At 41.1% G+C, this 15,192-nt stretch overlaps 1 protein-coding gene and 1 long non-coding RNA gene across 4 annotated transcripts in view; one reads left to right on the top strand and one right to left on the bottom strand.

Moving 5' to 3' along the window:
- The window catches only part of ets1 (ETS proto-oncogene 1, transcription factor), a 136,702-nt gene that overhangs the window by 99,696 nt on the left and 21,814 nt on the right, over window positions 1–15,192 (top strand). For 2 of the 3 annotated variants that reach the window (XM_062961465.1, XM_062961467.1), the window contains 4 exons: window positions 401–520; window positions 2,110–2,310; window positions 8,970–9,047; window positions 10,028–10,276. In XM_062961465.1, the coding sequence (XP_062817535.1) occupies window positions 401–520; window positions 2,110–2,310; window positions 8,970–9,047; window positions 10,028–10,276 (648 nt within the window). The remainder of the gene's footprint in view (window positions 1–400; window positions 521–2,109; window positions 2,311–8,969; window positions 9,048–10,027; window positions 10,277–15,192) is intronic. The other variant, XM_062961466.1, reaches the window with a different exon arrangement.
- On the bottom strand, window positions 12,795–14,167 carry LOC134293553 (uncharacterized). The gene is made up of 2 exons (XR_010000508.1): window positions 13,465–14,167; window positions 12,795–13,378 (listed from the first exon to the last, which is right to left on the bottom strand). It is a non-coding gene; the product is annotated as an uncharacterized LOC134293553 (long non-coding RNA).

Here is a 15,192-nt window from a genome sequence, read left to right as displayed (position 1 = left end):
ACTAATGTTGGAGAGTGGTCCCTGGTCAAAGTGGTCCTTGGTCAACAAAAGGTCAGGAACCACTGTTTTATAACAAAACTTGGAGAGCCACCGATTTTTATTAATGATCTGTAAAGACAGGGCAGATTTGCTGAGATTTACATTCATAGTAGGCACCGTTTCCTATTTTTTAATGAATCAATTTATGTAACTGTAGAGCATGTGCAAATCTGCCTGTTGACTAACCTTTTTGGAAAAAAAAAGGAATGAAAGCATGGTGGTCTTCATAAGTCTTTCAAGATTTGGCATCTGGACAGTGGCTGTCACCATCCTCAACATTGATTCTGCAGCTCCATGATCCTTTCACCACCTGTATCAACTTTGTCTGTTTACGTATCTGTTTCCTACACTTGTCTTTCAGATATGGAATGTGCGGATGTGCCTTTGTTAACCCCAAGCAGCAAAGAAATGATGTCACAGGCATTAAAGGCCACATTCAGTGGATTCACGAAAGAACAGCAACGACTGGGAATTCCCAAAGGTATGACTGAGGCACAAATTGACATTTATTTGTGTCAGGCATCACAAAGCAACTTGGGAATTATTTTCTGCTGCAGCTTCCTGTGCAACCATTGCGATATGGCTGATGAAAAGAGATCTCCATCTTATTGCTTTCAAAGAGCAAAAAAATGTACACGACATGAACGTGTAGGGTTGTAATTCTAGAAATTGCCAACAAAATACTGTATAGCTCTTATCATATAACCAACACCATACTCAAGGTACGGTTAAAACGTGAAAACCCCCTGAAAAACACTATTTTAATGCCTTTGGGCACCACTTCCAACTGCTATGGCTCAATGTTTTGCAATCATGGGAGCTGCCATTTATCATGGTCTTTCGTTTTTTTCTGCAAAAGTGTGCTGGTGCCTCACTGAACTACAACTCCCATGATTCCATAGCATGTAGCCATGACAGTGAATGTTTTGTCAAACTGCATCACTTCAACAGTGTAGATCAGGGGTCCCCAAACTTTTTAAGCAGAGGGCGACTCCACAATCTTTCAGACTATTGAAGGGCCAAATTATCATTTGAAAAAAAAAATACAAATTCCGATGCACACTGCACATGTCTTATTTGTAGTGCAAAAACAACAAGACCAAGAACAATGAAAGAACAATGAAAGAGTAATACAATATTTAAAAATAAAAACAATTTTAACCAACATACATTTATCAGGATTTCAATGGGAAGTGTGGGCCTGCTTCTGGCCAATGAGATAGTCAAGTGAATTAGGATTGTTGTTGTTGTGTGCCTTCAAGTCATTTCAGACTTTGGGCGAACCTAAGTCTAAAATTTATTTATGTATTTATTTATTATTTACTATATTTATTTACTACATTTGTATCACACCCTTCTCACCCCAAAGGGGACTCAGAGTGGCTTACAAATTATATGTACAATACAATGTATTAGCATAGCACAATATTAACATTATATACTACTATATTGAGAAGCCCCGGTGGCGAAGTGCGTTAAAGCACTGAGCTGGAGACTGAAAGGTCCTAGGTTCAAACCCCGGGAGCAGCGGGAGCGCCCGCTGTTAGCTCCAGCTCCTGCCAACCTAGCAGTTCGAAAACATGCCAATGTGAGTAGATCAATAGCTACCGCTCCGGCAGGAATGTAACGGCGCTCCATGCAGTCATGCCCGTGGCCACATGACCTTGGAGGTGTCTACAGACAATGCCGGCTCTTCAGCTTGGAAATGGAGATGAGCACCAACCCCTAGAGTCAGACATGACTGGACTTAACATCAGGGGAAACCTTTAGCTATTACTATATTGAACTATACCACTATACTGTAATATTATTAGTAATATTATTAGTAATATATAATATATAATTAATACTATTATATGGTATTATTATTAGGGTTATATTGTATTACATTATAATATTATTATACAATATATTTTTATTATAAAACTGAGTGCGGGGACCAGGTAAATGACCTTGGAGGGCCGCATGTGGCTCCCGGGCCTTAGTTTGGGGACCCCTGGTGTAGATGCATTCTAGGTCAGCTACATAATACCTGCTCTTAAATTACTGTTTTCTACCTTCTTGCTGCAGATCCCCAACAGTGGACGGAGACCCATGTACGAGACTGGGTGATGTGGGCGGTGAATGAATTCAGTTTGAAAGGTGTGGACTTCCAGAAATTCTGCATGAATGGAGCTGCATTGTGTGCTCTGGGGAAGGACTGTTTCCTTGAATTGGCACCGGACTTTGTAGGAGATATTCTTTGGGAACATCTGGAAATCCTGCAAAAAGGTAACTTCCAATTATGGGATCCAACAAAAGCATTCAAAAGACTTGAGATATTAGGTTTAAGAGCATGGTGTAAGACTACTACGCAATGTGGTGCTGGATTTCCTACACCTATGTTTAATTATCAGGATTTTAACTGATAGTGTCTACTTTCTTGTTTTGAGTACTGACTAATATTATTTATATTGTGTCCAAGAAAATGACCTCAAGGGATCAGAACACCCAAGTAAAACAAGACTTGGAAATGGAGAATGAAATGAATAGGGAAAATTGAGTCCTATCTACTGAATTGTTTTGAAAGGTAATTAATTGAAACATATCGGAACGGCTAAGGAAACAGCTTGTCCTCAATAATTCTTGGCTTCCCTGTATTTGGGGAATATAGGAAGCTACCCTATGCCTTGTAGAAACTTATGCTAGAAATGTCTTTTTCTTAGTTAGTCTCAAAGGTGCTGGAGTATTTCCTTATAGCTGTGTATGTTGAAGTACAATCCCTTTCTACCAATTTTCTATTTTTGTATCATTCCAGTCTTAAGACTGGTTCATCCGCTGGTGTATTTTATTAATGTTTTTTATTGTTTTAACTATATTTGCTGTTATTGTGTTTTGTTTTATTTGTTGATTCTTTGGCTCGGTCCCCATGTGAACTGCTCTGAGTCCCCTTGGGGAGATGGAGGCGGGTTATAAATAAAGTTTTTTTAATTATTATTATTTATTATGACACAACAAACAAGATAGATATGCTGGATTTCGTTTCGCAAAACCACAAGTCGAACACTTCCCAAGTGTCTAGGACTGTGTGATGTATTTTCGGATGATGCGTGCAGATCCCAGTAGGGTGGCCTTTTGCAGTTGGCAGATCGTGATTTTGTCAATGTCTATTGTTTCCAAATGCCGGCTGAGATCTTTTGGCACCGCACCCAATGTGCTGATCACCACCGGGACCACCTACACTGGTTTCTGCCAGAGTCTTTGAAGTTCAATCTTGAGGTCCTGATAGCGGCTGAGTTTTCCCTGTTGTTTTTCGTCAATGCGACTGTCACCTGGGATGGCGACATCAATAATCCAAACCTTTTTCTTTTCCACAACTGTGATGTCTGGTGTGTTGTGTTCCAGAACTTTGTCAGTCTGGATTCGGAAGTCCCACAGTATCTTTGCATGTTCATTTTTCAATACTTTTGCAGGTTTGTGATCCCACCAGTTCTTTGCTGCTGGCAGGTGGTACTTGAGGCATAAGTTTATTATTATTATTATTATTATTATTATTATTATTATTATTATTATTATTATTATCTGACTCAGCAAAGTCTCTTTCCTGTCCATGCTCGCCAATACCAGTTATTTGATCCAGGATCTTCTATGTGGTAGGCATGGCATTGTGCCTCTTCTTCATTCTGCAGCTGAATGTCACTGTATGCAACCTTTCTAAGAGCTCCTTTCATGGGCTAAGATAATTATTTATAGTGATAATGGGAAGAGAACAGCACCAAGTGTGGTGATAAGAAATGTGGCAGAGGATTGGACTAGATGACTTATGTGGTCTCTTCCGACTCTTATTATTCTATTATTTTATGACTAAATTCATTGCGTTTAACCTGTGGAATCCCTCAACCTGTGCATAAGTCATTGGTCTCTAATTCTTTGCAAAATAACTGAGATGTTGTGTGCTTAATGCAACCTATGTCCAGTAAGAAAGAAAAATGAGCCTATGCATAAAGAAATCTAGATGGTTTGATGACTATTCTTTGCTGTAGAACTGGGAACTGTCTGCTGTGAAAGGTTGTCTTTCAACTGTCTCCTTTTAACAAACATGTTTACACTGGATAACCTTTGAGAGACACAGCCATATTCTTGACTGAACAAAGAAACAGGCAAAGTGAAAACAGTTGTAAACACACTGTGCCCACTAAGATGTTTGCAGTGAAAACCATTCTGGAGGTTTCTGCTTTGGGTGGAGAGTGAAACTTATTATATTCTCTTGGGTGGCAGAAGTGGGAGGAATAGAGTTTTTCTTCCCATTCCATGCAACCCACTTAGATTATTTTACCTCCATCTGTGGTTTTCTGTACGTAAATATACTTGGTGGTAAATATAAGCCTCTCTTCTCATTTAGTGGTGATATGTATTTCCGGATGTCATTTCTTTTTCTCCTCATTACTCACAGTGTAAGGTTGGAGGTGTTGGAGTGAAATGAGGAATGTACAGAACATTGGCACTTCCATAAGTATTACAGCATTAAATGCCATAGCCTCAGATGAGATATGATTTCGACTCAAGATCGATTACCTGCTATGGAGGAGGTTGTTTACAGTTGTACCTCCATGACAACATAGTAGACACATATTCAAAACTTTTCGGAGCATATTGATTAGATCTAGGAATAGGCAACTGGTTTCAAATCTTCAATCAATTCCCCATCCCACCAACCCTTTATGAACCAGATGGCATCAAACAGTGTGGGGGTGATATGTCAACATAGCTGTGGTCATGTCCCATAATGTCATAGGCTCCCCTGCAGTGTCGATTTAGGGCTTCTAGGTGATACTCTAGCTTTGCTCGATGTTTTCTATGTTGGGGTTCTGATTATTGATCACAGAAGCTGCAGACAGTGGTAGCTGGATCTGGGAAGTTCCTTCCAAGCAATGTTGGAGAATGTGATTCAGGCAAAGCTGGTTCCAAGGCAGAAGTGATGGCTTTTTTGCTGTTATCTCTGATCACAAAGAGCTGGGAAGGACTTGCCTAAAATCCTGGCGAAATCCTGGTAAAGTGTGGATTATATCACGTTAAATGAAACATTATTTCGATTCTGTGAAACATAGCTTCCTGTGTTCTAAAAATGTATGTTCTTATCAATTACAGCTTGTAATCCGTGAAAACTGCAGTTCTTGATGGCAGTTGTGCATATTACGTTTTGAAGTAATCACAGGGTATAACATAACTAACTAACAAAATAGCTAGCACAGCTCGGGGCTGTGGCACAGACAGGAGAGCAAACCAGCTGCAATTAACTGCAATGAATCACTCTGACCAGGAGGTCATGAGTTCGAGGCCCGCTCGGAGTTATGTTGTTTGTCTTTGTCCTATGTTAAAAGGCATTGAATGTTTGCCTATATGTGTAATGTGATCCGCCCTGAGTCCCCTTCGGGGTGAGAAGGGCTGAATATAAATGCTGTAAATAAATAAATAAATAAATAAACAAGGCAAACATTGGACAGAATAGGAGTGGTTTACAAAAGATCTCCAGAAGCATATGGAGTGTTCTTGATAACACAGGTGGAATGCATGGGCTTGCCAAGTTGAATGCATCCCATTAACCATGTTTGGTGGCAACAGGAAAATGAGCAGGAAAATTTGACTATCCAAATGTTGTGGGATTGCATCTCTACAGTAGAGCCAGTGGTGAAAGCACAACACTTTTATCCCATTCCCTTGTTCCTTAGCTACAACTCGGCACTATCCCTTTCCTTTCTTCTTGTTTTTACGAGAGATGACACTTTAGGTTATTGGTGCTGTTCTGAGTTCAAATTGTTGTTTTATATACTAGTGGTTTTATTTTGTGTTGTACTGTGTGTTGTTTTAGGCATCTTGTGCCATATGTAAGCTGCCCAAGTCCCTTCGGGGCGGTGGAGGCGGGGTACAAAAATAAAGTTATTATTATATTATTATTATAATGGAACGTATGGACTTCTCAGGAACATTATATTGTTTATCCCTCCTCTAGGCATTTGTTAACTGGTCTAATCCAGTTTACTGCTTGGAACTGCAAAGCTGGCATACATGACTAGGAGGCTAACTTTTTATTTTTGGAAGGCCATTGATAGTGAAGGCTTAACCAGGCCTGCCCTAACCAGGGTTCCATTTATACTATGCAATTCAGTGCTGTATTTCACTTTAGACCTAAATTCCTTAACAGCATGAGATCCTGTCTGATCTTGGAAGCCTAAGGGGATCAGCTCTGGTAAGTGCTGGGAATGGAGACTGCCAGGTGCTATAAGCTATGTTTCGGAAGAAGACACTGACAAAGCTGCTTCTGATTATGTCTTACTTAAGAAAATGCTAGGAAATGTATGGAGTCACTAAAAGTTGGATTCTGTAGAATACCAGGAATTGTAATTTGGTGGGGCATTCAAATTCTGGCTCAAAATTCTAAATAGAATTAAAAAGGACGGAATCATGACAGTGAAATGTAGCACCGTTAGTTTGAAAGTCCCCCAAAGATCAGAAAAGGCTGTGTTTTTGGCCATGCTGGCTGCGGGATCCTGGGGGCACAGTTCAGGAACAGTAAATTTCTATCATCCCAAACAGTAACCTTATCCCTAACTATCAGCCTAGGGGGATTATCCAACAGCATGGGGCATTCTTGTGAAGACTGTGCCTTCCAACATTAAAGGAAGACCATCTTCCTTCTGCAGTGACCTTTTGCTCCTGCATTACCTCATATACTCGCCAATTAAAACCAGCAAGAAAGAACAACAAAAATGGTGGGTGGGTGAGTGGTTGCATCTCTTTTTAGTTATTTCTGCTGAGGCCAGACAGAATCTTGCCAGAGATAATGCACATTCATTGAAAAAAAAAGTGCCTAATTTTGGCTTCTCCTGGGAACGGCATAAAGGGAGGGGAGAGATGGCTTAACAAAACGGAGTCTTGTGTGAACCGAGTCTCTTGGACTCTTGGTGCTCTTTCCTCTCCGGGTGAGGTCTGCCAAGGCCCAGGGTGGGTGACCACAGGGAAGGGTGGAGACCAGGTTGCAGTGGTTAACTTTCCATTGGGTTGGCAGTCAAGTGGAGGGCACTGCTGATGGCTGGGAAGTGGGGGCTTATTTTCGGGAAAAAATAATAATAAAGTATGAATATGCCCAAATACATGACGATGAAGACATTCCTGCCTGCTGCTGTTTTGGTCCCTCTTAGATGTCTCTGTGGTAATGAGTCACCTCACTCTGAAAGATTTTGAAATAGCTGACAGAGTTGGAGTCCTATTAATCTTAAGGGAGAAAGAGAGCACATAGGGTGCCTGTCCCAGTGTGACCTTACTCACCCCAATAAGTTTGACCAAGAAAATCTCAGCACTCAGGAGGAGAAGCATTTAAGTATCTACATGTGGTCATCATTTTAAAAAAGGATAACTGAGATAGTTGTGAATATACATTTGGATGTGGGATAGTGTATATAAATAAACGGTATGTACAATTGAGTTTGAAGAAATTGAATACTTTTATTGGAGGTAAATAGAGGTTTACTTACTAGAAGTTGGTCCCTAATACAGGCTTCCCCAAATCTAGATTTCTTCTGATGTTTTGGGCCTTACAGCCCATTTTCCTGCCCACTGGCCAGTCAGATGGATCTGATGGAAGGGACCAGATCCAGGTTGTGGAAGGTTATCTTGGTGTTTCAGCAATCACAACCATAGAACCAATTTTAGATATATGATATTCTAGTATTCCATACATGGAAAGTGTTGCACATCTATGTACGAAGCACAAAGCACATTGATTGTATGCTATGATGTGCAATTGTTCTGTTATGTGCTGGGCCTGTAACTATTGTCTTTGTATAGGACACATACTTTATGCCCAGCGAGAAGCCAGGGCCCTCAAAAGAGAGGTTGTTGAGGATTTTCCTGAACAAGGATAGTCCTTTGAGTCTTTAATGAGATAACAAAGTGTTTATTGATGAACAAATAATAAATCTTCAAGGAGTCAAATAACACTTCAAAGTTTCTTAATAAACTGTTGGCTCTTTCAGTCTTGTCCCCAGGGGACAGGCAATTGGCTTTGGATAACTGTGAAAACCCTCTTATAACCTCTCCCAGGCTGTATATTATATGGGCTTAGCTGATGTGGGACCCACTAACGATTTCCAAATGCGTCTGGGTATCAAGTGGACCTACCAACCAAGGCTTGCAGATGTTTCAGCTGGGGTTCCGTGGATCTGTGATGCTGTTCCCTCTCTGAGGTTTCTTTGGAAACTTCAGGGCTGTTTCTCTCAGGAGTTGTGAGGCTGAGAGACTGTAAGCTCTCAGCCAGAGCTTTTGGGACCTTTCCCCCTGGAATTCCTGTTTCTGATTTCTCGGATGTTCTGTATCCCCGGATGTTAATGAGATATGAAGCTTTTCAACGGGACAAGCTGGTCTACGTCCTATAGCTTAGCTTCCTAAGTGAAACAGACTTAAAAATGGCTCCTTCCCTCCCAGAGCCCTGAACAAGGGGCAGAACCAAACTTAATGATGATTGACAGGCGGCCTGTCCTATGACTGCAAACATTAGCAGCAAGAAAATAAAGTCAGAGCTTCTGGTACAGCCATACCAGCACAGCAATCATGATTGCCCATGCTTCCTCCCCCCCCCCCCCCCCCCAAATGTGTGTTGTTAGGTTTCCATGTTGTTTCAGGTCTTCACATTGCTTGTACAGCACATAGTAAATATTTCTTCATAGTTATCATGTACAATGATCTCCATGTAATGTTCATGTTTTTCCCTGCTGGTGGCTGCCTAGGAAGCATGTCACATGCAAAAACAGGTTGACATTTTAACCTACCTGACTGATTTGTTCTGAAGGTAAGTTAAGGAACTTGTAAAACGTTTTTAAGGACAGTTCTATAAGGTAAATGTTATATTTCCACTAAATCAACATGTTTCCTATTTTTTTTTCTCCTTGATACAGAAGAGATAAAGCCGTATCCAACAAATGGAGTGAACACTGCCTATCCAGAATCCCGTTATACATCTGACTACTTCATTAGTAAGTCTCCTTACCACAAGAAGCAGATTTCAGTGTCATACAGTCTGAGGGGGACTATTTTTTAACTTGTAGATCCGAATATTAGATTCTAGAGTGACATGTAATATTTCTGTTGAGAGCAAATACTAGAATTTGGACATGGGACTGGAGAAGCTTGGAGCTAGATTCATAAGGACCATGTCAATGGTAAAGCATCTGCTTTGTATGCAGAAAGTTCTCAATTCAATTTATAGCATCTCCAGGTGATAGGATTGGGCAGCAGATGAAAGCTCAATTTCTACATGAAATTGTGGAAATCTGATGCAAAAGGCCATGTTGAGATGGAAAGGTTATCCAAATTTCTTGTCAATCCTGGCTCGCCAAGGGCAAAGTGTGTGCCCATTTGCTCCCAACTGGCTCCAGAAATGGTTTGAATAGAATGAAATCCATTTGATTAGCTCTACAGTAGAGTCTCATTTATCCAACACTTACTTATCCAACGTTCTGGATTATCCAAGGCATTTTTGTAGTCAATGTTTTCAATAAATCGTGATATTTTGGTGCTAAATTCGTAAATATAGTAATTACTACATAGCATTACTGCATATTGAACTACTTTTTCTGTCAAATTTGTTGTATAACATGATGTTTTTGTGCTTAATTTGTAAAATCATAACCTAATTTGATGTTTAATAGGCTTTCCCTTAATCTCTCCTTATTATCCAACATATTCGCTTATCCAACGTTCTGCCGGCGCATTTACGTTGAATAAGCGAGACTCTACTGTATTTACAAATTAGGGTTGTTATTAGTCTTTGTGTCTTTGGGATTTCCAAACTAGGATTTCAAGTTTGAATGACTTGAGACAAAGAAGCATTAGGTTTTGTTGACTAGAGACACTGAGGGTGTCACCAGCAGAGCCATCTCTGTGCTTATCACCCCATTTTGACAAGTTCTTTTCCAGCCAGTTCTTGAGTCTGTGCCATTCTTTCTGCTTGCAGGTTATGGCATTGAGCATGCGCAGTGTGTTCCTCCGTCAGAATTTTCTGAGCCCAGTTTTATTACAGAGTCCTACCAGACCCTCCACCCAATCAGCTCCGAAGAGCTCCTGTCCCTCAAGTATGAGAATGAGTACCCGTCAGTTATCCTCCGCGACCCAGTCCAGATGGAATCCTTGCAGACAGATTATTTCACAATCAAACAGGAAGTTGTAACACCGGATAACATGTGCATGGGGCGTACCAGCAGAGGTAATTTGTGATACCACTTGGCATCTCTGACTTTCCCACAGATCGCCTATTTGTATATTTATCTACAGCCGTGTGGTTGCTGTAACCCTGGCCACATGATTGCCTCAAAGCTGCTGCTGCTATCATCATAGTCATCATTGTCATCATCGCCGTCGTCATCCTGCTTTCCCACAAAAATTGGGGTTTAAAGCAGCTCACAGTTTAAAAGAATACAATTAAAAATAGCCAAGAAGTAATATTAAAGTAGGGTTGTTGAATGTCTTTCGGGCCGTGTGGCCATGTTCCAGAAGTATTCTGGAAATATTAAAGTAGATTAATATTAAAACAATCCATAACAGAATAAAATTATAAAATGTAATTACAAGAAGACAAAAAGATCTTACAGTGCCCCCTAGTCTGTTTTTTTGGAGCCACGGTGGCACAGTGGGTTAAACCCTTGTGCCAGCTGAACATCTGACCTGAAGGTTGGGTTGCAGACTTGATGGTTGGCAGTTCAAAACTGCAAGATGGGGTGAGCTCCCGTCTGTCAGCTCTAGCTTAGAGGAACATGAGAGAAGCCTCCCATCTAACACATCCAGGCATCCCCTGGGCAATGACTTTGTAGATGGCCTATTCTCTCACACCAGAAGCGACTTGCAGTATGTTCTCAAGTCGCTTCTGACATGATTTTTAAAAGCCTGAACTTTCAAAAAAATGTTTCCAAAGCTTGTCTGAATAAAATATAGTCTTTGCTTGCTGATAGAAGGACATTGAAAAGTGGGCCATTCTGTCATTCTTTCTGTTCCCCATTCACCATTCAAGAGATGAAGATGTCCTTCGTTATATTGCAGTTGGAGTGTACATTATTTATGTTTTAGCTAATGCAAAAGGAACCAATAGCAAGTAAATTATCATTTCAAACTAATTTGACTGTCTGGAGATGGGCAACCTCCTATCTGGAGGTAGATGCTGTGTAGCTATCAAGATAATCCTTTCCTATAGTTTCTTGGCCTCCACAAATTGTGCTGCTAGTATTAGGTAACGGATCATTCGGTTGAATTTTGATAGCAGACTTGAAACACCATCCTTTCATTCTAGAAAGTGGAACTGGTTGAGTATGCAAACTTTCTGCATCCTCTCAGCAACGGGTTTTCCCCTTAATCTCCCAAGAAATGCATTTTCTTTGAAGAGATGATACCTGAGATGCCGGCCTCTGACCTTTGAAGAAGCCGCCTTGAGCAGTTGATCCAACCCATTCCTAAAAGAGATGGCAGATATTCTGCCAAATGTTCCATTTCTCTACTCTGCCCCTTGAAGTGTGCTTTTCGGGTTTAGGTGCCAGTATCTCTGGCAGTGGAAATTTCTCCAGGAACTCTTACACAATCTCAGCAGCTGTTTTCAGCCTGGCTTTTGGAAATTAATGAACTTGAATGATCCTATTACACTGTTTAGCATTGTCAGTAAAGAAGAAATCGTTGAGCAAGAGTCAGAGTGAGGAATTCTAGAGAGTGCCATGTAAGGGGTTTTTTTGTTGTTTGTTTTCGTTTTAAATTCCTTTTGAACCTCAACACTTAAATAGACTCAAGTCATCAGATGGCATATAAGCCGTAAATCTGAACAGAGATGCCAGTGTTGACAGATCTGGCTTTTGATGAAATGATCCCACAAAGAATGGGAATCAATAATTCTGAGCCTGGGGCAACATCAAAATAGTTATGAGGAGAGTGAAAAGGTAGATGCTTAGGTTTATAAACTATGAACTCATTTTAACATAGCTATATTGGATTCCCTGGTCTCCCTATCCCAGTGATGGCCAACCTATGACATGCATGTCGGCATTGACACGCCTAGCCATTTTTGCTGACACGCTGCCGCATGCAGATTCATTGGATGACTATGTCTTTTGTGGCCAAATTCGGTGTGATTTAGTCCAGTGGTCTTGTTGTTTACTCCATGGGAATTATGCACATTACATTTATATATAGAGAGAGAGATTATCATTATATCATTCTACTAGCTTTGCCCAGCCACGTGTTGCTGTGGCTTATGGGAATCCTTTGTAGGCCAGGTGGAATAGCAGTGAATAGCCTTGCAGTCTCAAAGCCTGGCTGTTTTCTGGAGTAGCTGGATTTTTGTTGTATGAACGTAGAGGCATGGATGAGGGGTTATGCTGCCAAGTTTAGTGTTTCTGGGATGTGTAGTTTTGTTGTTTTGTCCTAGGCCGAAATTTTATTACACTTTTATATATATAGATTATTATTCTATTATTGTTGTAGTATATTATCATATTATTACTATTATATTATTATATTATTATTCATTATTCATGATTACATTGAAACTAGAATAGAAATTAGCGTGGAAACTGCAAGAGGTACCATAGATTGTTGTACATGGAAATAATGGTAGTAAATAGCTTTTGATTTATTAAATACAGTTATATATTACAATTATACATTTTTGTTATTTAAACTATACATAGTGTGAAATTATGGTTTTTTTCTCGAAGTGACACTGTCATAGACAGAATGCCAGTGAGTAAAGCAAAACTCAGTTTATTGAGATTACAGAACTAAAAATGCCCGTAGGAGACAAAGAACAGGGCAAACACTTGACTTCAGTGTGATAGGTAACACAAAAACAACTCAGATTGAGCTTAAACAACTCAAAGGGAAAAAACCGGGTTAAACAGAAGTATAATCCAGATTAAATCAAAAGTGCTTACTTCAGCCTGGCAAACAATGCAAACAAAGGAGGATCAACAGGAGTCAGAATGTAAACAACAGACTGGTAGCAGATTCCTCTCTGCTACTCAGAAACAGCAGGAGACTAAACCAGGCTTGTTTATTCCTCCCTGCAGCGAAGGAAAACGTGGTCGTAGTCAGGATTCAATTTAAGGTTCAACAGCCAACGATATCCAGGTCCAGGCTCAGCAGTCAGGGAAACGGCAGTCAGCAGGGTCCCAATCCGGTCCAGAGGTCAATAGCCAAACGTAGCCGTCTAGGAATCCAAAGGTCTCACTGATAAGCAGCAGAAGGGATAATCCAGAATCGAAGTCAGTCAGTCCAGCGTCAATCCAGTGTGAGTAGGTATTGCCCGTCAAAAAGACGACGGAGGTCCAAGCTATTGAGATTAAACACAAGTTGCACAGAGAAAAACTCCGCACAGTTCCTCCCGCCGTCGATGCCCAGTGTCCTTGGTAAACTTACGTATCCAGCAACGAATCACACCCGTCTTCAGGAAGTTCCCCAACAAAAGCCCAAGCGTCCGTCCAGATTACCTTGCCCAACGCAATTAGACATTGATCCCAAACCCCAATTTATCCCAGTTCAAGCTCATCATCGCTGTCAGCTGCCATCCCAATTCCAGGCGCCCCAAACTCATCATCCTCATCAGAGCTAAAGCACCTTTGACTACGCCCCACAGCATCCCCAGCTGTGGATCCCGCTCCATCCCTCCAGCCAGTCCATGGGTCTGATCCTGCAACCCGCCACTCACCTCCCATGCTTTCATTGCCTGTTTCCCCAACACCCAAATCCTCCCTCACATGAGTCCATTCCATGTCATCCTCCTCCGAGCTGGCCATCTCTTCCTCCAAACCCTCAGAAAAACCCTCAAATGAGTCCTCATCTGTCGGGTCTGTAAACAAATCCCGGAGCCGTTTTCGTTCACGCTCCTCGAAAGAGTCTGACTCTCGAGGAGTCTTATGCCCCCTTCTTCTATTATCGGAGCCCGAAGGCTCAACCATAACAGACACACCACCCAAGTCATGCTAGGTTTTTTGGTGAATTTTGACACACCAAGCGCAAAAAGTTGCCCATCATTGCCCTATCCACTGCTGCTGCTCCCAAAATTTAGCAGTAACAAGAATTTGGCATTGAAATTCAGCCTCCTTAAGACATAGGAATGTACTCAAATGGTCTCCTATACCAGAAAGAGGGAAGAGAGTCTCCTTCCCTTTTGAAACTATTTGGAAAGAGAAGAGAAAAAGAAAAGAAAAAAAGTCATAGTTTAGTGGTTAGAGGTGGTGGCAATGATGCTGTCTTTACTGCTTCTGTAGCAGTGGAATTGTTTGTGTGTGTGTTCGTGCCGATGTGTACATGCATGGATGCATGTATATGTAAAGGTCATATGTGGCTCTTTGTTGCCCTTCCCTGTTCTAAAGCAAATTGCTATACCTTCAGTTAAGAAATGGAGCCCCCAGATGGCGTAGTGGACTAAGTGACTTGAAGGTTAGGTTGCTGACCTGAAAGCTGCCAGGTTCGAATCCCACCTGGGGAGAGTGTGGATGAGCTCCCTCTATCAGCTCCAGCTCCGTGCAGGGACATGAGAGAAGCCTCCCACAAGAATGGTAAAAACATCAAAACATCCAGGCGTCCCCTGGGCAACGTCCTTGCAGACGGCCAATTCTCTCACTCCAGAAGCAACTCCGGTTGCTCCTGACACGAAAAAAAAAAAAGTTAAGAAATGAAACCTTGCCAATACCATATGGCAGGGGTCCCCAAACTTTTTAAACAGGGGGCCAGTTCATGATCCTTCGGACCGTTGGAGGGCCGGACTATAGTTGGCCACCGAGCAATAATAAATAATAATAATAACAACAACAACAACAACAATAATAAAAAAGAGGGTTGGAAGAGACCTTTTAGGCCATTGAGTCCAATCCCCTTCTGCCTTTGTGCACCGAAAGCACAAGCAAAGCATCCCTGACAGATGGCCACCCAGCCTCAATGATAATAATAATAATAATAATAATAATAATAATAATAATAATAATAAAGAGGGTAGGAAGAGACCCCTTGGGCCATTTAGTACTATCCCCTTCTGCCTTTGTGCACCAAAAGCCATTACTATTGCCCCTGACAGATGTCCACCCAGCCTCAATGTTAATAATAATAATAATAATAATAATAATAATAATAATAATAATAATAATG

Source organism: Anolis carolinensis, unplaced genomic scaffold (genome assembly GCF_035594765.1).
Source record: "Anolis carolinensis isolate JA03-04 unplaced genomic scaffold, rAnoCar3.1.pri scaffold_8, whole genome shotgun sequence".
NCBI classification, from domain to species: Eukaryota; Metazoa; Chordata; class Lepidosauria; order Squamata; family Dactyloidae; genus Anolis; species Anolis carolinensis.
The sequence above is the reverse complement of the archived record's forward strand: the minus strand, read 5'-3'. Positions and strand labels throughout refer to the sequence as shown.